Source organism: Pelobates fuscus, chromosome 10 (genome assembly GCF_036172605.1).
Source record: "Pelobates fuscus isolate aPelFus1 chromosome 10, aPelFus1.pri, whole genome shotgun sequence".
NCBI lineage: Eukaryota > Metazoa > Chordata > Amphibia > Anura > Pelobatidae > Pelobates > Pelobates fuscus.
In genome coordinates this window covers 27,359,272-27,383,613 of record NC_086326.1, presented here as the reverse complement: position 1 = coordinate 27,383,613, position 24,342 = coordinate 27,359,272, and the positions used below count along the sequence as shown (strand labels likewise).

Here is a 24,342-nt window from a genome sequence, read left to right as displayed (position 1 = left end):
AAATAGGCTGAATAGTTAGAACTAAAAAAATTAAAAATCCATATTTATAGATGTCTAAAAGTAAGCTCCAAGACTTAGGTAAGCACATTTATTGGGACCAAAATGTCCAGGAGCAACATTTGGACCAAAAGGTCGCAACGTTCCTACTAGACAGTTTGGTTCCAATAAATTTTCCTAATTCCTGGACTTTTTTTTTTTTTTTTATATTGCAAACTACTATTTGGGCCTTGGTGCTGCCAAGTCTTCTCTATATATGGATGAGTGCAGTTCCTAGTTTGGCTTTTAAAAAGTAAATAAAGCACATTTAATATAAGTATTCACAACCAACCATAGACTATATACTCCATGTAGTGAACAGAAAAAAAAGGTGAAAGCGCACAAACAGTGGAATATTTTACCTTTATATTCATGAAATTTTGTAGCGCTGCATAGAACACTTCGTTGTCTGTTTACGTTTATTTATGTCTATGAGGTCATGCTGAAGTCACGCAGCCATTTCTCATTTCATTAAGGCTATATACACTCAGCATTCTGCACATGCCAAGTGTCTTGATAAAAGTCACGTTAATAGAATGAAACGTTGACAATAACTGCTGTACCTTTTAGTAAATTAAAGAAACTTTGATTTTACACAATTCCTCAGTGTGCACCCGGTCTTGGATCATATTTAGCAGCCCTAAGGACAGCATGGAGGTGGTATGCATAATACCTGACTTAGGCAAAAATAATGGGGGTTTAATTACATTATATGACCATACATTACATGGGCCTGACACAACATCAATGTACCCCTTTCTTGGCAGGTCCTACTCTAGCAGCCTAATGCCTGCGCTTATGAGATTAATCCACTTACTTGGGAAATTCTTCCTGGGGCTCAACGTTAAATAGGTCCATAAGGGAGGCACCAGTGACAGTGAGGGGTGCAAAACTGGGGAGTACATACACACAATGTAAGTATGTATAGATACATATCACTATTATGATAGATCTAATATATATATATATTTTTTTTAATTATTCTATTATAAACACACACATATCTATATCACAAAAGAGTGACAACAGCAGCCTGGTTAAACACTTACTAAATATCATAATGGGTAAATTGAATTTTGTAATTCTGTCTTTTGTTTTATGAAACAACATTATGTGGTGATAGTCTAGGGGGTTATTGTTTACACAAGGAGCAATTACTCGAGGATGACATTCATTAAGGCTGTATTTAAAAGGTAATTAAGCCCTTTTGTTTTTTCACTTGTAAGTGATTGACAGCATTGCTGGCATATAAAAAGCAATACACAAACAATAACAATGAACACAGAAACCAATTCAATGTTAATTTTAGTCAGAAGCCTAGGATTCCTAATTGTGAGCTTATTTTTAGCAATTCTAATTCTGCTCCTATAATAATTATTGCTACTTAACTCTTTCGCTAAGGATTCTTTAACAAAGCAGCATTGTATTTGTTGAAAGTGCGGGATCGACCGTTGGCACATTGAATTTTATTATGTATTTGTTCATACATTACAGAAATCTTGGGGCGATAAAAAGTCATTATACGGTATCGCTCATCTTTAGACAGAAGTTTGTTTTCTGTTCAAGTTCTACAAATGGTGACAAGGGTGCACTGGTGGCAGCATATAGAGAACAAAGATCCGTGAACCAAACACCCCAAACACCATAACCACTACAGCTCATTATAGTGCAAGGCGTGCCCCAATGCCTTTGTAAGTAATCAAACTGTTTTAGAATGATTGGACTTTGAATTTGGGGGTCCTCTGCTGCCACTATTTTTGATGGAGAACTGGAATCTCCTGAGCAGGAGCTTTAGTTATCTCTCCTGAGCTCAGCAACGCAGGGCTAGTTAATTGTCTGAGAGCATCAGCTGACTGCCATCAGACAGAGAGCTAAACTCATCACTGTTGGGCTCTTTTAGAAGAAGTGAAGGTGGGAAGCACACCCAACAGACGTTAGGTAAAACGCCACACTGTTAAAATGAATGGTTCTAGCACCTACAATAAAAGGTGGAGTCAGGTTACTCCCAGCCCCAGAACCACTGCAGTGCATTGTAGTACCCATAATATCTACATACAGTATTTATGGTTACCTAGCTATAGACATCTGTACTAGACAGTACTATTGCATTCTGTAAAGAGCCCTGCAGTGTCTTTCTTCTCCTGTTGGCTATGAGAATCCAGCTCTAAAGAAACACCCCAGGCACCAGAATCACTACAGCTTGCAGGACTGGTGTTCGGCATCTTGCTCTGCATGGAGACACTGAATGTCCCCCCATTGAGCCAATGCAGCTCTATGAGGCGGTGCTGATTGGCTGACCACCGCGATTGCCATGCATGCGCACTACCCCCCCATATCTTCCCCATTTACAAACATTGGATTTTCTGAGAGCACCAGTATTGGGGGATCTCATCTAGTGGAGGATTGGCAGCAGCCCACCATGGTCGCCCAATTAAAAACAGGGAGAATGAACCGAGAGACATCTGAAACAAGACAAAGATTTATAGAAAAAAATTAATTCCTGTTCTGGAGTTCTCAAAGGGCACTTAAAATAAAAATCATATATTTACACCTTTGATATTGATATTATTCAGCTATACATTTGGATGTATTCATTATTTCTCAGAATATCTTTTTATAAGTGGCCATTCTGGTATAATTTCTATTTTGTGCTCATCTTTTTTTTTTTTTGTGCCAACATATTGCTTGTAACATTTATTGCAAGTATGTGTCTTCCATTTTTAGTGCTGTTGTACATATGTCACATTGTTTTACCACAATCCATATTTTCCATATCTGTCAAATAAAAATAAACTTTGAAATAGTTTTTACTTTTTAGTGCAGACATACAGTGCTTTTTCCCCACTTATTTAAAGGGACTCTGTGTTGATACTTTTATAGTACTCCTAATTCCATCTACATTGCAAGTGTAACTAGCAGCAAACGAGTAGTTTAGGAACTGATCAGCTTCTGGTCTCTGAATTCCAATTACATACAACAACAGCCATGGGAATGGGTGCTATGTACATCCAAGCACCCACAGGGTGTACACAATGTATAAATGTAATTTATGTACCTATACCTGAAACTAACATTGACATCCACTTGCTTTGTAAATGACAAGAGTCCATTTAAATTGTAGCTTTCTTTCATGTCTGAGTCACACAGTGAATTAACTAAGAATGACCATCTATCACCATAACAATGCCACAGTTTACTGTACCTGTTAGCATTCATTGATCAGTATGCCATTAGGAAATATGTGATCTCCAACTCACTGCCTCCTTCACATAAAAGGTTAAAGTAAAACAACAAAACTATATAGGAAAACATCCGTCCAAAAGCCAAATGAATAAATACATGAAATAAAATATAAATACAGACTGTATGTAAAAGCTACAAAGAGTGGCCTTTAGAAAAGTATATTAATAAAACAAATGGGTCAACGACAAAGTGTGTCATCACAGCATTGGCAAAGCTTTGTAAGAAATACAGAATAGCAATATTTAAACAAATAATTATACATATATACACGGTTTATTTTATGGGTAAGTATTGGATTAAGACTTGCTACAAGAATTGCGAATGTTACATTTCTGTTTTCGAGCAGTAGCGGAGGAAGAAGTGACTGGTACCTAGAAAAACATAAATAAAATCGAATTTACTTTGAATTCCCTCCATTTACCCTTTATTAAATAATCCTAAAACTCTTTTATAAAGTGAATGTAGCTCTGAAAAAGGAGTATGGTTGTTGTTCTAAATCCTAGACTGTAATCTTGTTTGAGCAGGGTCCTTATCTACCTATTGTTTGTGTACCGTGTTGTAATTGTCTCTTTTATTAAATGTCTCCATTTTATAAAATTGAAAGCGCTGAGGAATAAGGGAGTGCTAAATAAATACCAATTATAATACTAATAATAATAAAAATAAACAAGTAGAGGTTTAAACCTTATGGTATGCTCATGTTAGTCTTTTTTTTTTTTTTGGCAACAACCCTCAAAATGTCATTAATCACTACATTAAATGGCATCAAAAAAGACAGCAAGTCTCAATATAGTTTTGCATATTGATCACAGTATATGGATGGGCTCCTAAAACTGAAACAAGAAAGTTTATGACAGTGAAACCAAGAGACCCAGAACAATGTATCCGGGCAATCAGAAAATACCAGGAAATGTTTGAGTTTTCTTGTTCAATTGTCCGAAGTAGTTTGTGAGCTTGAAACCAGATTAAAGATAACACTGAACTATCTAATGGTGGTTCTTTCTCAACTCAATCATTTAAAATGTTAAATAGATTCTAAAAATTCAACAAGAAAGCTCACACTGTGGCCAACATAGTCCCCTTGGTCTGCGAGCATCTGTGGTGCTCCCGCTTGACTTATTGAACCCCTTAAGGACACTTGACGGAAATATTCCGTCATGATTCCCTTTTATTTCTGAAGTTGTGTCCTTAAGGGGATAATATAATTGAGTTCTGCTCAGCTCTACCCACCCACTCCGGTTCCTTCTAACTAACATGCTCTTCCAGCTGTTTGGAACCACAGTCAATCACCGCCTCACTCCCTTCACATGTTATCAGTTTCTACAATTATACAATTAATTCTGTCATCACCTCCAAATTCCTCTGCTACCTCTTGTCCCATTTTACCATTCGAACCTTTAGATCAGGCTTCCCCAAACTCCGGCCGGCCCTCCAGATGTTGCTGAACTACAACTCCCATGATTCTCAGCCTATCTATTTCATGCATAGAATCATGGGAGTTGTAGTTTAGCAACATCTAGAGAGCCGGCGTTTAGGGAAGCCTGCTTTAGATTGTAAGCTCATGGGCAGTGTCCTACCTTTTGTATTGGTCTGTTTATACTGTATTGTTTCCCCCCCCTCCCTTCCCCCCCAGTTGTACAGCACTGCTGAATATCTTGGCACTTTATACATTACAGTAATAATAACTGACAATGGAGTTGAAGTGCAAGGACCAACACACACAGATATTAGGATCAATGCCTTTTGGGAGAGTTTTTTTCACAGATATCCTGCACCTTCTAGTCTACAATCCAGTGAAGGCTTTGGTGCAAAGTACACATGACCCCTGCCTATTATACATGCGCATGGTCATCAATGTAAGGAAACGAAGACATACACTTCTATACAGACCTAGGTGCTTCAGACCTGGGGCTGGAAAACCCAGTACAGTCATTGAAGAAATAAATATAATCTAGGCACTCCAGACCAATCTTCAAGCAGTTTTATTGGAACAAGAAATGCAACGTTTCGCCTGCACATAGGCCTTTGTCAAGCTGTGACTATATTTTAATCAGAGAATCATGAATCCACACTTTGTGGATATCATTACAGACTTGTAGAGCAGTTGTGGCCAAATTGAGCGTTAGCAGAGCATTATGGGGCCTGCAGTGCTAAAGCAGCTGGAGATCTGCTCTCGGTCACCTCTGCTGTGAAGTTCTAATAAAATGGAGGCACTTTCAAACCGTGTCCAACAGAAAAATAAAATCCCCTATGAATAAATACATTATACATTCATACATAAATTAAGCAAGCCTGCTTAGCCATGCCATTAGGATTGTCTGAATTTAATTTGATGTAAAATACAGAATATTAGGGCTGATTTAAAAGGTCACGTTTACATCTCTGGAGTGGTTACTCAGGTACCCCCAATAAATCTAGATTTTACCTGTAGACCGCAAATAAACATGCCTCCCTCCCCTCCATAAATTAAAAAAAATGCAAACACTATGTAGAAAAATTAACATAGATCAAATATAAATTTACCAAAATAGATCTAAAAATTATGTTAAAAAGCACATTTGCATAGCTGCATTTGCAGCTAACATGTCTGCCCAGATGTTAAACAACTCATTAAATATGTAAGTAAATGAATACTAGAAACTGCATTAAAAGAATGCCTTTGGCAAATACTCAATTTAAATCCACTTCAAAATCGAATTTAAAATTTAATACACAAATTTAGCAATTTATTTGCAAAGACTTTAACCCCTTAAGCACACATGACGTGTGAGACATGTCATGATTCCCTTTTATTCCAGAAGTTTGGTCCTTAAGGGGTTAAAGGTTATTTTACTATAGGGAGAATGATGATAAATTGAAAGTGAGTTTCAGATTACAGCCCAGTGTGGCTGTAGTGGAAGTATAACTGACTTAGAGCCTTTCTCCGGTCCAGCTACTTTAGACCTGAATTTAAAATTCACTTTGGATTCCCCAGAGTTCTCAGTTTAGTGAATAAACCAGTTTTAACGCTCTGGGTTTAGCCCACCTCCCACAGGTGGTCCATTAATACTGTTCAATATAAACTACAACAAATGGTCACTATATATATATATATATGTGTGTAAAGGAGGGAAGACAATTTCTCTGTAAGTAAATAAGCATAAAGTCATAATGTATAATTAATTAAATTATAAGAGTATAAATGAGTTTAGTGGTGGGCTTCTAATTAAATGCTTAATCCCCTTTACTTCTGCCCCTGACATGGGGGATTTTCTGTTTTTGAAAAGACTCTCAGTTTGGATAATGGGGAGGTAAACATGTTGCACTTTATAAAATTAATAATTAATATCCTGTATTTATGAATGTCTGAAGCACATTTTAACAAATAATAGAAGCTTTAATTATAATAGCAGTGATTCACTGATTCTCTACTGAATAGTTTACCTCTTGCTGGGTAATTTACAAGAATATATATATATACATACACACACCATAGCACAGAGAGCTCTGTATAGGCTTATAATAAACTAGAAGACCATTCATTCCAACCTACCTGTATCCGGTCTGCCAGATCATTCTGTATGTGAATCCTTCTTCATATTGCTGTTAATCTAAACTAACTGCCTTGATTAACTGGTTCATTTTCTCCTGAAGCATATGTAGTTTTTTATATCACCAGGCAACACTTTTCATGCAGTGCCCACCTATCAGCAAGGATGTGAGGAAATTGTCAAGAAAAAAAAAGATTGTTGGGAAGCAGTCCAACTGTCTGCTTCACAACAAATCACAGGAACTACCAACTTCAGATTAACCCCTTAAGGACACATGACATGTGTGACATGTCATGATTCCCTTTTATTCCAGAAGTTTGGTCCTTAAGGGGTTAAAGTGAACACTACATCTAACTACTTGAAAAGCCACATACACACACACACACACACACACACACACAAAGAAAATTCCTCCAGAATTTAATCAGCTTTATTAGAAATGGCCCCACTGCCCTGTGACATTTTCAATAACCTTATTTTAAAGCGTATCTGAGAATTGTATTGATTTAATTGGTAATTTTATGCTATAAATGTATTGGTCTAACCCCTTGCCATGTTCTGATTTATAGAATTTAATAGCAGGTGGACTTTAAAGAGATTTATTGATTTAGTTTACCCATCTTGGACCTCAGGTATACTATCTGGTGTTGTTTTAACCTTTTAGGTAACTGCTATATTGTATTATATGGTAAATGGGGTTTGGGTGGTCTAGTTTTATTAATGATGAGAATATGCAGTGCTGCTAATTCAGAATGTGTTATAAGGAATGAAGAAATGTCCAATACTAACGCTTTATGTACAGTATATGGTGACTATGGTTTGTGTCCCTCAATGAGTCTGTCCCAGAATAACTCCCAAGAGGGACTCTCTATGGGTGGGTTATCATCAAAGCTTCCGCCATAATTGAATCTTAAACACAGATCAGAGGGCTCACATTCACATCTCATTGGGATCCTGTTGAGATGTTAAACAACTCATTAAGCACTGTAGATTACCCAGTATGGTAAACCATAGCTCTACGATGAAAGGAAAACGTGTGGAAAATCAAGTGTCAATTAGCAAGTCTATTTGGCTTTCAAAGTGGCATCTTGTTATCAGCGATTAGTAAAGAAATCTCGGCTAAATGTCCAACTGTCTCCTCGACTACACAACCTCTCCACTTATTAAAGGGACCTCACAGCCCTTCAACTACACAACCTCTGCACTTATTAAAGGGACCTCACAGCCCTTCAACTACACAACCTCTCCACTTATTAAAGGGACCTCACAGCCCACAACCTCTCCACTTATTAAAGGGACCTCAAAACCCTTCAACTACACAACCTCTCCACTTATTAAAGGGACCTCACAACCTCTGCACTTATTAAAGGGACCTCAAAACCCTTCAACTACACAACCTCTCCACTTATTAAACGGACCTCACAACCTCTGCACTTATTAAAGGGACCTCAAAACCCTTCAACTACACAACCTCTCCACTTATTAAACGGACCTCAAAACCCTTCAACTACACAACCTCTGCACTTATTAAACGGACCACACAACCCTTCAACCTCTCCACTTATTAAAGGGACCTCAAAACCCTTCAACTACACAACCTCTCCACGTATTAAAGGGACTACACAACCTCTCCGCTTATTAAAGGGGGGGAGGGGGTGTACTTCCTTTCTTGTTTACTAAGATCCATAAAAGGGAAAAACACTCATTGTGAAATACTATAAAGTGTTAATAGACTAAACAGTAAATATTTATATGATACGAATATTTAAAAGAATATTGTTGTCTTATTGCAAGTTACTACAAGAGACATATTGGATTGTTTGTTGGGAAAGAAAAAACTAATTCTAGGATTAAGTTCTAAAATGGAATCTCCAAAAAATACATGTTATTTATTATTGTTCTGAACGTTCTACTTTTAGAACGCTGAATTGCTTTACATTCAATAATTTAACTCACTGGAATTTCTGGATCAGAATTTTTAGACAAGATCTAGATTTAATCAGATGAATGAGATGTGAGCATCAGATCAAGGCTATCTGGATCTGATAAAGAGTTTAATGCAATTTCTTGTCCCACCAAGACAGTCTCCCCTTGTATATACACAGGGAAGATTATGACCCCTCCACCGTCTGTTACATACAGTTTGTATAGGTGCTAAATACTTTGGCAATTCTCTCCTAATGTCTTTGATGTACATGTTAAGTAAAGGAAGTGGTTCTGTCTCTCTCCTCTGCCTATAGTGCAAAATGCTGGCGCCAGTGTCCTGGGGAGAGGGGTAGGGCTATTAAGAGGGTCGTTTGCATAAAGAAGTAGTAGGTGTAGGTGATAATGTATTGTGAAGGCAACACCTGACAGCGTGCAATAATCTGTTTAGTAAATAGAACGTCAAATGTCCTATGATGGGACTTCATATTTATTATAGTAGCATGCAGTCCAGATTTTTTTTTTTTTTTTTAATATGAAGCATTGTAAGAGAAGAAAAGTGGGTCCCCAGTTTGGTATTTAAAGGGTTAATCCACCCTGCCAGGCCTTGTAAACACACACAGTATCAGTGCTGGGAAACAAAAGGCCAAGGGTCACTGGCGATTTGGGATAGAATAGGGGAGTTCAAAAGACTCATTTGTAAGGTCTGGAGTAAAAGTGGGTCTGAATGCCCCCTGAGGCTATTTAATAATGATCACATTATATCAAGCATTCTTGTTATCTGTGGACTACAGCTCCCATCACTCTCAAGTGGACATAAACTTGTGGAGAGTGCTGAGAATTGTAGTCCAGTAAGCACCAGGGCTATAGAGAACCTGGTTAATATATGTGGGGTGGGGGGCTTACTGCAAATGCTATCCTGCCCAGTGATACAGTGAGTTGAGTCTTGCAATATACGGTTTGAAGTCCAGGGGTTAATAATATACTCATGTAATATGTAGTATATAGAATCCTGCAACGCGATATACTCTATACAGAGTTTGGCCAATCTGTGTTATTGGTATACAGCCATACATTGTATAATATCCTGTCCTGTATTGAGCTCACATAAGCAGTAACTAATCTACTGCCCTGTATAAATACAGCATTGTATATTGCTTGGCTACACTCAGGACAGAATTCTATATTATATGGCTATCCTGAGACCATATAATAATCATTATGCCATGTAATATGCAATATATAGCCCACTAGAGAGCTAATAGTGACTGGTGCTATAATGTTGGGTCCACATTACATAAATTCATCATGTATCTGCATTGAGACAGGGATATTCTGAATTATCAAGTCATCTGCATTTATCAAACATTTAAAATGTATTAAAGACCTAATGTTACTGTGTTTATACTGTGCATTTGGTCCATCAATCTCTATTTATTTTGAATGCAGCATGTAACCTACCCACCTCCCCACCCCCCAATAAATAAATACATAAATATCTGAATATAGCCTGGAACATTACTAATTAGATGGACCATCTGATTACATGTATTAATCTGACAGAGCTGGTTACATTTTGGCAGGACAGATATGTGTCAGTGGCTGAGGATCCTGGGGGTAGTTGGCATTTACTAAAGTGAGGATTTAAAGTGGAATTAGAAAAGTAACATTAAAATGGCTGGTCTGGGCTGGAAAACCTCTCCAAGTCAGTTTAAATATAATAAATGATGGCCATAAATTTGCAAAGCACATTGAATTGACTTGGAATGCTCAGTCTAGTACATAACTCCTGTGTTCCTTCAATGACAATATATTTCTTCTAATGTATTCTGTACATAGAATTGTTAGACATTCATATATTTTAAAATGAACTTTTATCATTAGCAAGATAATCTCCATTAATTTAAATAAAATAGGAATGTATATTGAGCAGAGATGTGTTATTCCACGTTAATTCTGGGCTAGATGTTTGAATTTGAGTTAAAGTAATCCCATTGTCCATTACAAAGTAGAGTTAGGGTGTAAATATTGTTTGTGAATGAATCACTTAGCGTGCCTTCCATAAACGTAAATGGGTACAGGTTAATAAGTGTCCACAATGGGCTGCTTCATAGTTTAGCATATAACCTAATTTGTCTATCTCACATCGAAAGTGACTTTGTAAAAGCCCTCAGGAAATCATAAAGGGATTTAGACCATGATTTCAATGCCATATTGTATTGTTTGTGTGAGGTTTTTTTTTTTGTTTGTTTTTTTTTTTAACTGGAAAAACCCCAAAAGAAACATAATAAAATACTCCTGCAAATGTATCAATATTTATTAATTTGTACAAAGTATTTTCCAATTCTAAACTCCCATCAGAAATTACCACCACTTACTGTCACTAAATTATTTACCTATTTTTCATGTCTGACCCCTTTCCCCCAACCTGCTTATAACGTTTGAGTAAAATTTTAAGTTTCATGTAATATTAATTAGTCCGTTCCTCTCCTGGAAAGTATAGTGTATGTTGGACCGCAGGTGAGTTCTAAAGGGTTCTTGTTAAATTATCCAATAGAAGTACCTAGCAATTCAAATTTTAGATGACTTTTTACAATATTTAACATGTGACCTATAATGTCCTGATCAAATCGCTCAATGGCCCAGTAATGTACATCCTAATATTTGAACCAATAAATTCTATCACTACATAATATCTAGCATATTGTGGATGTATCTGCCATAGCTTCTATATTTCAGTATAGCACTGGTGTTGTCTCCATAGGATTTCATGTTTTCCAGGTGGTCAGTGGCTGGTCAAGGAGAGGATATGGAATGCATGTAAATTAGGTTCCAACTTGCTGAGTCTAATCATGGCTACCAGACATTGTGGAGCCAGTGCTCTGTGAGAGTCCAGATCAGTGAATAGCAAGTGACAAACAATGGCTTTGCTCTGAGGTAATACTAATTGATAACAATTCCATGTCACTAATCTCTGCCTTTGATGTGTGTTTACAGGGGGCGGGGGTTTCTAAAATGGACCTGTATAAAGAAGCCATGGAGGTAGATTTTGAAGACACTCCTAACCCACAAGCTCCAGATATGCTGGACACAATGTTACAAGACGTGAAACCTTTCAGAGCGTTCCATTCAGTCTCCTGGCTTGCCCAAAGTAGCAACAATATGACCAACGCTGAACTCGGATTGTCCCAGCTGATTGGGGAATCTCACGCCTTACTCAACCCATTGACCACAGATTTGAGGACCTCTCCTTGCTCCAGAGACAGAAAGCCTCTTCAGGCCGAGGACACTGTACAACTTATTTACCCAGGAATTATCCAACCAGAAACGGTCTCACTTCCACAGAGTCCAAGGACTGCCTTTGGGTTACCTCTGAAAATGGACAACTCTATGCCAGGATCTTGTGTAGAGGACAGTCAGCAGTCTCCCTGCCTCAGCAGAACCCTGTCTCCTGCAGGGTCGTGGTGTAGTGAATTATCAATCTATGACTCCAAAGCTTCCCCATATTCAGTTGAACAACTGGTGACCTCGGTGGGTTCGTCTGAGTTACACAGCCCCGTGTTTGACCTTCAAAGCCCCGCTATTGATGGTTTGAGTCCCCTCTCACCAAGCAGTTCAGGTCCAGCCTCCCCATCTACAGATCTCCTGGGCAACAGCCCTCAGCTGGAGCAGCCAGACACACAGATCTCCTCAAGCCCTGGAAACGCTATTTCTGGTATGTACACGTTCATTTGTTGCATTTTCACAATTTATATAACTTGTATACATAGTCTAAAAAATGCCAAACAAGTGTTGCACTTTGAGAACTATAAGTAGAGGGCAGACAATGTTGTACCTCCACCATGAAATATTTTTTGAATGTTCTCAAAGTGGCAACTTTTTATATTTCAAGATTGATATTAAACGCATGTCCTTAGTATAACATAACTTGTTTAGAAGTTCAGCATTATGTTTATTTGGAGTAGATGAGCTAACAGTTGCTTTGCTTTCCTTGTGTTTATAGGTCGCAGGGGCAGTGAGGACTCTGGTTATGGCTGTGAGGCTGGCCAACAAACCTCATCAAATGAAGATACAGGCAAGATGACCCGCAGACTGAGGACAGCTTTTACATGTGAACAGATTGCTACTATGGAGAAAACCTTCAAAAAGGGGAAATATCTCACCCAATCCAGTAGAAGAAAACTGGCAAACAAGCTCCAGCTGTCTGAAAACCAGGTATGATACTTTCTTCTGATGGATCCAGGGGGTTGGGGGCATAACCAGAAAAGTAGATTTAACAGCCGGGCTTTTTGCTGAATAGAGAATTGCTGGGAATCTCAAAGGTCACGTAAAATGTTAGACCCAAGTAGGTGAACTTGAAAGGTCAGTTATGCTTCCAAGTTTGATTTTTTAAATTTATTTTGAATACCCAACAACTCACACCTGAGTAAAGCGTCCTGCTTGTTTCATTATAAATATACAAAAGTCTAATGTTTAAGATTTACCTAATGAAGATGGAACAATCCATTGGTTTCTATGGTGAAAGCTGTACGTTTAGAACTTTGCCCCAATGCTTTTTATATATAACTCCCATCATTTGTGTCAACCCCTCCCTCCCCCTCCCCACCCCCCCCCCCCTCATGGACAGTTGGGATCCAGCACAACAATTGCATGCAAAATACTATAATTATGAAAACAAAAGTGAACTGAGAAATAACCAAAATTATTATTCATTTTTTCCCATTAGATCAAAACCTGGTTTCAGAACCGCAGAATGAAACAGAAACGTGAAACTCAAGATGTCAGGCACAGCTCAATTTATGCTGCCAACCTGTTTGGCCTTCCTGGTTACCATCTTCAACAGCCTGGACCTCTCTATGCCCAGCCTATACACAGTGGACCTCAACCGATGGCCTACTCTCAGCCACAATTAAACTCTATGACCGGAACCTACCCCTACCCCCTTCCTGCCTCAAACCCTTACAATCCATTAAATGCTACAGTCCGTCCAATGATGTATACACCACAGCAACCTGCAATGTACCCTCCTGGATACCATGACCAGAGGTCATACCCAAAACTTCAACCCCATATGTACCCACCAGTGTACCATGGGGAGAGGCCATATTTTTAGATGTTTACACAGACTGAAAAAACATTCATGTAGACTCGTTGATTTTGAAAGAAAAATATTTGCACACAGTTTTTAATTGTAAAATTCAAATCTTTTTATATATAATATATATTTTTACTTTTTTATTTTTCTCCATTTTTGGGGTTGTACCCTTGTTGTTTGATTTGTGTCCCACAACTTTCTGTCAGCCAGCAAAAAGTTTGGGACAATGATTGTTATTCATATTGAATATTGTTAAGATTTCATCTTGCATAAGGCTTTACTTTGTCTTCCTTAAGAGATAAAATCATTGAGTTGTTAATAAAATGATTTTAATCCGTAGTTCTGTTGTTGGGATCAAATTTTGGTTATTCTCCTGCCTTCTATACCAATTATATGGATTCAATGAAAAATGACAAATGCAATTCATATTACAGTTAAGCACAATAGAATGTTTCATTGGCTGTCTGGTTCTATAAAGGCAAACACAATTAAATTATTTAATCTCTGTATAGTCTGAATTCTGGATTTTTTAGAGAAATTCAAACTCAAGTCCGTTACTGCAAAAATAAATAAAAGAAAAATCCCTAGTCAGGCATGTTTTTAAATTCAGTTATTTTAGTCTAAAAATTTAAATACATTTTAATTTCCCAGTAATTCATTCTTCCAATGAATAACCCAGAAATAAGCATATATATATATAATGTGGAGTTACCATTTAAATAGAAGGGGTTTCTACAGTTAAATAGTGAAGTGGCATTCTGTATTTAATGCAACCCTTTAACTTTCTTCCTTCTGCTATGAGTGCATTTTAACCCCTTAAGGACACATGACATGTGTGACATGTCATGATTCCCTTTTATTCCAGAAGTTTGGTCCTTAAGGGGTTAAGGCAACATAGCAGAGTTTTAAGAATGGATGATATTTCTTTATTTTACCCAATTCAGATTATTTAGGATTTGCGTCTCAAGGTTGTTTGTTTGTATTTTCATGCATGTATATTTTCCCAGTTTCCTATAATGCCTAGTGTAGTGTATAAACCCTACAATGTTGCCTTGCTGCATCTATGGTTTTGGGACAGAAGTAGTTATAGGCCTCTCTGAGAACCATTACCACTACTACAGATTTTTTGACGAGATGGTACCTGCATGCCCTCTGCAGTGGTCCTTTTGCTTTGATGTCAAACCATTTAAGCAGTTTGATTGCGGTAGCGTTAGCAGTGTCTATTGTGTCCATGTTTGGGTGGCATCCATTGGCGGATCAGATTATATGCTCAACCAATGAACATTTAGCCATGTCAAATTTATAAAAAAAAATTTTTTTAAATGTATCTTGAGCAAAAGGCCGAACGAGGGACTTGGCCGCAGGAACCTGGAGGATTTCCGGTTTGTATGAAGACGCTCCATTTAAAACAACTGGGGAATTACATCCTCCCACTATAACAACTACAGGGGCCTGCAGTGGATGTGGGGCTTGGAGTGTCCTTTTAAATCTAATTTTGCATGATATCATACAAAATGTCTTGTACAAATAAATACCAAGTACACCCTGTAGAGATCTTGGTATTCTAGCTCCATACTTTTTCCCGTACATAATATACATCCTACCCATACCTCTTGGGTCACTTTACCCCACTCCCTCTAGCATGCATGCGCGTTTGAGCAGAGCCCTCAACACCATGTTTCTGTGTCCAGCTTGTCTAGTTACAAATACTAGTCTGTTAGACCACCCATTGTACAGTGTTACAGAATTAATTGCTGGCACTTCATTATTTAACCACATTATGCACACTATTAAGGAAAAAAACAAATTAAAATGCTTGGTTGGTTAAATCCATTCTTGCATATATATACATTTTCAATGTGCATCTCTTAAAAATTAAAACCCATCAATAGCTTCTCAAGTTGTTGTGGATCTCCATTTCCCATAATACTTTGCCATACTGTTAAAGCATCATGGGAACAGAAGGTTCAACATCAGCTGTGCCAAGGACTGGTGCTGCATTATTTAACTAATTTCTGCTCTATATTAATGAAAATCTTATTAGTACATATAACCTTTTATTGGTAAAATGCCAACTCTGGAATCTCATGCTTTTCCCCCCATGGGAATTAAGACAATTTACATACGTATTGGGTAACTGTTCGATTAATTTGAGTATTCTGGAAAAAAGTATTGGACACATCTTGAGCACTTTATTACATAGTACTGTGTTAAGTAGTAGGACTGTGTGTGTGGGTTTTTTGTTTTGCTAGAATTTGTTGTTGTGCCTTAGTCCTTCTACCTGTCTGTTTAAGCTAAGCAAAGTCCTTGCATTACACCATACTGCTCACAGTGGGACTCCGCAGCGACCCAACCCAGGTATGCAGAGTAGACTCTTTGTGTAGGTAGAGACAGAAAAGTTTGATTATAATTGAAATGACCACTTAAGGCTTCTATTATACTCTTAATATCTTGATTATCTTTAGCACTGAATGTGAGTGGGGGTGACCTTCTACCTATGTTTTCCTTTGCATTTTTTGGGGGGCTCCCATTTGTCTTTCAGATTTTGTTGAATCTGTAGAAAATACAGGATATACCTAAGCCTTTAAAACAAAAGAAAATGCGTTCATAGGGGATTAACGTCAAAACATAAATTGCCCCTTAATAATAAGTCTCACTCACAAAATTGAAGTGGTTTTCAGGCACATCAAATACGTGGATCTTCACGACTTTCTCACAGTTAGAATGATGAGTGTATCATGAAAAAGATAAAAAAATGGCATAGTATAGCACTGTATTAAAGTATAAAATTAGCTTTTAATGTTTGCACTTACAATGTAAAAGGTATAAAAAGGCCCATCAGTACAAATCTGTTTGTCCCATCGCTGTAGAGTATGGTAACCCTCAAAGAAATATCCAGCAGGAAAAAAAACAGGTACACAATAAAATAAAATAAATAAAATACAGTGACAAATAAACAGCTCACTCTACGCGTTTCGTCTGTCCTCCAGACTGTCCTCCAGACTCATCTCCAGATGAGATGCTTCATTTTGAAGCATCTCATCACTCCTGAGGAAGTCTGGAGGACAGACGAAACGCGTAGAGTGAGCTGTTTATTTGTCACTGTATTTTATTTATTTTATTTTATTGTGTACCTGTTTTTTTCCTGCTGGATATTTCTTTGAGGGTTACCATACTCTACAGCGATGGGACAAACAGATTTGTACTGATGGGCCTTTTTATACCTTTTACATTGTAAGTGCAAACATTAAAAGCTAATTTTATACTTTAATACAGTGCTATACTATGCCATTTTTTATCTTTTTCACGATACACTCATCATTCTAACTGTGAGAAAGTCGTGAAGATCCACGTATTTGATGTGCCTGAAAACCACTTCAATTTTGTGAGTGAGACTTATTATTAAGGGGCAATTTATGTTTTGACGTTAATCCCCTATGAGCGCATTTTCTTTTGTTTTATAGGCTTAGGTATATCCTGTATTTTCTAAAGTTGTATTGAGGATTGAGAGGAATCCTTTTGCTATACCTATACCTAACAAAAGGGAAGTAATTATTACATTTATTTTGTATACTGCATCTGGTCTGAAGAGCATTTCTCTAAATTCCCTACACTAACTACTGAAATAGTTAGACTAGACTTAGGGCAATATATTTTTCAAAGTGCTTTTCCGACTCCATACGCATAACCTGATCAATGATAATAGTTATAAACAAATGCAGAGATAAAAAAAACAAAAACCTCTGGGGTGGTAGGTGCCCAGATGTTGTGGGACTACAATTACCATGATACTTTACCAAACTAGAGCAATGTGCAATCTGTGAATCTACGTCGAGTACTCCTGTCCCATGCTATATGCACCCTTACCTTACTCCTTACCCGTTTACTAACACTAGACCCATCCCTACCACTTACAGTAACTCTTATCCTGACCCAAACATGAACTCAATCAGATCAAAGATAATGGTGATGCATGTATCAGGAAACCTAATGTTATCTCAGGGTTTGTGAGACATCTTTGGTGTTGTGGTTTAATATGATCTATTTAATATGATCTTATAGAACAATCAGAACGTTATCCACTCAAGTTCACAGACAATACAAAACACCTGGGATATATAGCTTTGTTTGAGGTTATTTTTAAGTATTAACCATTGATAGTTTTTGGCTATCATAACTATATATTTTTTTTATGGATCCTATCACAAAAGTAAAATAATTATTTAATGACATGGCAGTCAGGCTGCATGGAATTGCCAAACCCAGATTAAACCGGACATTTCATAATGAAAGTGATAGCAGCAAAGTGTAACATTGGGTTCTTGAGGTGTTAACAGGGACAACACAACCTTAAAGCTGTACAGATGGCCAACTTATGGTGTACCAGCCCAGGGGGCAGAGTGTCTGGGTGTCCTCCCTATTGCATGTTACTCCTTCCTGTGATACTGAGTAGAGGATACAGAAGATTCTCAACTGTGGTCCATGCTACAAATGGAGGTAAGCAGACATGCCAGGAGGGGAGAGGGTGATAAGAGATCACAAATGGGCAGGGGAGAGACATGGACAAGTGGCTGGGCAAGTGGAGAAAGAAAGATGCGGAGAAACTGGCGGAGGAAGAAAGAGACATGCAGAGGGATTTAGGGGGAGAGGAGACATGCAAAGGACCTGGAGAAGGGGAGAATGAGACACGCAGAGGAACTGGGAGAGGTAGGGGGGGAAAGAGTCACACAGAGGGGCGAGGGGGGGGAAAGAGTCATGCAGAGGAACTGGGGGTAGGGGAGAAAGAGTCACACAGAGGAGCTGGGGGGGAACAGTCACGCAGAGGGACTGGGAGGAGGAAGAAGTCATGCAGTGGGGCTTGGGAAGGGTAAAAAGAGATACAAAAAGGAGCTGAAGGGAGTAAAAGACACACAAAGATCCTTGCATGAAAAAAGATCCTTGCATGACACTCAGCCCTGGGCGTTCGCATTGCATTGATAACACACCAACATACTTTTGTGGTGGTTTATATGAAACATTATGGATACCGATTTTATGACTAAATATCATAAAAATATGGCTCTTGGTGTCTGATTAATGCAGCTGTAACATTATTGTTTGCATCAATTAAACACACACACATGACATTACATTTATAAACACAGTTAAGTGCATTAGTTTGAAACCCAATACGACTCTAATATGAATGACCTTCAGATAGATTTTACTAATGAAATTTTTACTTTCACTTTGAACATATCTATTCTTATTCTGAAAATCTATTAATTTTACTTTTGAGAATTTATATATTGGTGAAGACTGTTTCATAGGAAAATAATGCAATTTAGGAGTTCTGGACACATCTTAAACTATGAGATCAACTTTATCTTACCCTCCCATGCAACCCTCCAGAGCCAGAGCACATCAAAAGGGGAACTTGGAGAGAATGAACTGTAGGTCACATAGAGACATGATTACAGGAGAGACAAGATTCTATACAGAGAATATATGTTGGTACATTACCGCATAATATGAAAGAAATACAGTGTGCTATTTACTAAACTGTAGGGAATTCAAAGTGAATTCACTGTATTATTATTTCTACAGAGCTTTATAATAACACAGTGGATAATGGAGATATAGAACAGCAAGCCATCAACAGACATGATGAATACTGACCAATACATAAAGATAAAGTTTCAAGAAGAATTTTTTTTTTTTAGGAATTATAGAATTTAAAAACAAGAATAGATTGTTAAAATATAAAGCAGGTCATATAAATATAAACAAATTCATCACGTCAGTAAAGATTAGTATACAATTGCCTCCCCTCTCCTAATAAAGTTAGTACAAATGGGTAGACCCCATATCCTATTCCTTAGTTAAATTAAGCTGTCTTTAGCAGCATTTGTTCATTTTCAACATTACCCATGATCAATGCACTGATTTCTTATTTGCAGACAAGGCCCTAGCTTTCATCTTTTTATTTATACTATATAAGCTGTCCTTTGTGAAGCTGCCTGCTCCTCTGTCCTTGTCACTAATGGGTGATATTCACATCAGATTGCAAAAGGAAAAAACCCAGAATCACTGATAGACAGAATGGAGCCAGTCAAGTCATAAATCCACAAACTAAAGTGATACCTCCTAATCTAGTAAGATCTCACACATGTACAATATTAGATCTTATTGCCTGCATTATCTTTCCTTTGATGACCAATTAACATCACAAACAACAAATAAATCCTTACAGAAGTTGTTTGACTGCCTGCTTTAATGTACTCAGCATGGGGAGGAGACAGTCAGGGCTCAGGAGATGGGTGTTATTAGTGAAAAAGAATAGTCTTGGGGCAAGGATGGGATCAGGGCTATGGAGACAGGCTGGGTGTTTCTTTAATGTGTCATCTTCTTATCAAGACTATTTGATGCAACATTTAGCAACTGTGAAACAAACAGTGTTGGAGCCATTGATGGCAGGGAGTTCCTTAGTGAAAGATCTTAAAGCTGTGAGGTGTGTCCTATTTGAAGTAATATAGCTAGAAAGACGAGAGGGCTGGGATACATCAAAAACAAACAAAAAAAAAATCTAAAAAAATAAACAACAAACAAACAAACAACAACAGTTGAGTCAAACATCTTTTTCATGTAAAACTGCCTGAGGAAAACCCAGTTGGTTAGGGTAGAAACGTTGGTTTGAACTCTATATTGATAAAATATATGAAGAGTTCCAGGTTGTAAGTTCATCCCCTCCCCTCTGAGATACAATCTTCATTAGTTTATTTTATGTTGCACTCACCACTTGGCCCCCTAGTGGTGACATGCAATGGTGTAAAATATCGCTCAATAATTCGCATTAAAAGACGTGTACTGGGTGCACTCCATTGTGATGTCATGATTCCCTTTTATTCCAGAAGTTTGGTCCTTAAGGGGTTAAGCAACAAATTCTGTTTTGCCAGGTAAGTATCCATTGTGGCATTGCTTTAGATTACGTGTACGGTTTGTAATGAGCCAGACTGTGGTGTGTTACATAGTGAACCTCTACAATACTAGTGTTACATTTTGCGAATATAAGCACCAATTGTAATCCCACTTATATTCCGTTATAACAAATACATATTCATGATTTCAATACCGCCTGCATTTAACCTGCAATGTGAGTCCAGTGAGTTAATGCATGCTAATTCTCACCAATGTGTGTAGGAGAATGTGACACATGAACATGTATTTATTCAAACACATTGGGAAGGATAATATTAAATAGTATTATTTAAGGTGATGAGTTCCGAGTATTTCTCAATTCTCCATGCCATTGAGAGATCAAAAGATTTAACCAATACTTGAATGGTACATTATGATGAAAGATATTAGCTGCATATATATATAATCTGTAATATATATATATTATTCCATTGTATCACAGCTACCGACTGCATTGGAGCAAAACTGGAGGATTTATCATGAGTTCTAAACGTGTTGCATACTTGCATTTACCATGGAAACCAACAGGAAATTGCTACACTGTTAGAACATTGCCAAGAACTGCTCATTTTTCCTGGAAACCTGCCTTTGTTATCTTTATTGTATATGAGTAACTATTTAACTATTAGCTAAGGAGGTATGTTTCAGAATTTACAAACACAAGCAGAGGGGCAATAGACCAATTTCCCAAGAGGCTGTATCATTAAATGTGGTAAATGGAAGGTACTGTTATAATATATGGATTTGAAACAAGACGTGATCAATTAAGACCATTTGGAGATTTTTTTTGAAAGAGACTTACTGTACAAACTTGTGAACATTACAAGGAGGGGCAATGGCTAGACTACAAACAGTAATCAATTTCCTTATCAGTCATATTTAAGCGAATACCCCTCCTGCCCCCCCCCCCCCCCCCCCCGGACAGATAATTAGGTGCTACCGGCCCAGTTAAGAGATATTCTTTATTGTCCTCTAAGACAATGAAAGGTCAAACAGGATAAGGTGAGAGTTTGCCATTAAAGTCCTTTGATCTTTTAACCTGTTTCAAAATCTCCAACAGATACAAATGGAGGACATGTGTTGCAATGGGTGAAATAGACAGGTCTGGGATATTAAATGGATTAAAAGGTCTGCAGCAAAATAAAACAAACACAAATAAATACACAAGCCAACAAAACAATAAAGAAATAAAGAAATAAAAACCCCACACAAAAAAAAAAAAAAATAAACAAAAAAAAAAGCAAAACTGCATGACCCAAATTATTTAAACCCAAACTGAATAATTTCACAGACTTTCTCATAAAGCAGCATTGTTGGCCACATGGGTAGTTTAGGATTTAAAGCTGAGTCGTAAAAGATTAATGGCTATCTCTGACATGTATATATATCCCATTGATTTCTCTTGATGCTCAGTCAGCTAGCTAGGCATCATAGAGTGGCAATTCATATATAAATGCCAAACTCAGCCATCACTTCTGTCTGCGAGTTTGTATATATTCAGACTTTATACAGGGTCTTTTAGAATTATTCTGACAAAATGGATTGCTTGTAAATATATATCGTGAAGGAATTGGACACTTATGTTGTGTGAGATTTATTCACTAAACTCCAAAGTGTTAAGAAGTAAAAACAGAATGGCAAATATAGAGCAAAAATTCTCAGCTATAGTCAAAACTTGGCTATTTTAGCCTACATTTTGCAAACTGACTTTATATTTGCTACATTAGTGAATAAATCATAAGGTGTCCTGAATACCCTATGACTGTTCAACTTTGCCCGTTCTTATTAATCAGAACTGTATTTATTAACGGAACATTCCAATCATCACCAGGTGCTGTCCCACGGTGAGATGGCTGTTTTAGTACAATTTGATAACCCACGTCACATCTGCTGCATCACGTCTTCCCTAGAAGTAGAAGCCAGGTTTTTCTATAGTAGTGGTTTCCAAACCGGTCCTCAGGGCACACCTACCAGTCCAGGATTTAGGGATTACCGCAGGTGTGTCTAATGCGTTTTTAGACAACAAAAAAAAAAACACACAACTGGGTTATCCCAAAATCCTGGACTGGTAGGCGTGCCTTGAGGACTGGCTTGGAAACCACTGCTCTGTAGCATAATATGCGCAAACGCAGGATTAGGGTCCTGCTTTGATCTAACATGGATCTAGGTATCTTCTCAAATCATGCAAAATAGTCTGACATCTTACCACGGGATGGGCTGTAGTAGCAATTTGTTCATTTAGTTATTGAAGAGGTCAATGGGTTTTTTTTTCAGTTAAGAACGAATTGTAGGAAACTGAACATCTAATTGCAAAATTTAGCCTAAATATCTAAGCTGCGACTATAGGTGAGTTGGATAATTTTCCAAATTCGCTATTTTCTACTAAATTTTGCATTTTTTTCATTCACCAAAATTCACTATTTAGTGAATAATCTTAGAAACATAGAATGTGACTGCAGAAAAGAACCATTTGGCCCATCTAGTCTGCCCAATTTTCCTAATACTTTCATTAGTCTCTGGCCTTATCTTATAGTTAGGATGGCCTCATGCCTATCCCACGAATGCTTAAACACCCTCACTGTGTTAACCTCCACCACTTCAGCTGGAAGGCTATTCCATGCATCCACTACCCTTTCTTAGTAAAGTAATACTTCCTGATATTATTTTTAATAAGACTATGTCCTCTTGTTCTATGACTGTTTTACTTTTTGTGAAATGTAAACAGATGTGTGTGTGTGCGTAATTTGTTGTTTGTTGAAGTTTGCCTTAAGATGTTTATTTGCTCCCAAGGTCTGAATTGCGATGTGCAGGTGATGCACGACACCCAATTTTGAATTTGGGTAATATATATATATATATATATATATATATATATATATATATATATATAACATTGTACATTTTGTACAGTTTTTTTTTTAATGGATATTCTTTGTTTCAGTTTAATCACTAAACTGGGAATTGTGGTTACAATGTCAGGAATTACACGGTTGTCCCTCTTAGCTTGGTCCCCGCAGGGAACTGAGAGTCCTCTAGTGGCCCTAAGCAACATTTGCCTTGTGTAGAGTTGCAGAAGTTGATCTATCCAGCCCTTAATTGACTGAGAGTGTCAGGTGACCTCTATAAGCCAGTGAACTTAAGTCTCTGCATAGGAATATGCACAGAATTCACATTTCTTGACAGACCTCCGATGTGATGAGTGACAGCACAGGGGGAACTCATGTGCACTGTATCTTGTTGTATTTGGCACCTACAACACTGTCTGTGGTAAAAAAACAAACGCTTCAAAACGAAACTCTGCACATGCAGACTCCAGGCACCAGCTCCACTTCAAATCACTGAAGTGACCTAGGTGCTTGGATTAACCCTCTAAATGTATGTCAAAGAAAGAACTTTATAAACAGTAGTTACCAATAGGCTGCATATATATTTATATATTGCAGAGAGTATGTCCAAGCCAGTTGCTGTGTCATATCGTCACGGAAACCCGAGGGATTATATGACACCAGGGATTGAAATGGGATGAAAGTGTGAATGCAGACTGGCTGTATAGTATTA

The 24,342-nt window shown here is 37.6% G+C and overlaps 1 protein-coding gene across 1 annotated transcript; it reads left to right on the top strand.

Moving 5' to 3' along the window:
* The first annotated feature begins 6,387 nt into the window (after positions 1-6,387).
* On the top strand, positions 6,388-13,904 carry LOC134574984 (homeobox protein vex1-like). The gene is made up of 4 exons (XM_063434097.1): positions 6,388-6,404; positions 11,730-12,447; positions 12,736-12,947; positions 13,459-13,904. Exons 2-4 carry the CDS (start codon positions 11,748-11,750, stop codon positions 13,843-13,845), a joined length of 1,299 nt encoding a protein of 432 aa, XP_063290167.1. The 5' UTR covers positions 6,388-6,404; positions 11,730-11,747; the 3' UTR covers positions 13,846-13,904.
* The last annotated feature ends 10,438 nt before the right edge of the window (positions 13,905-24,342 follow it).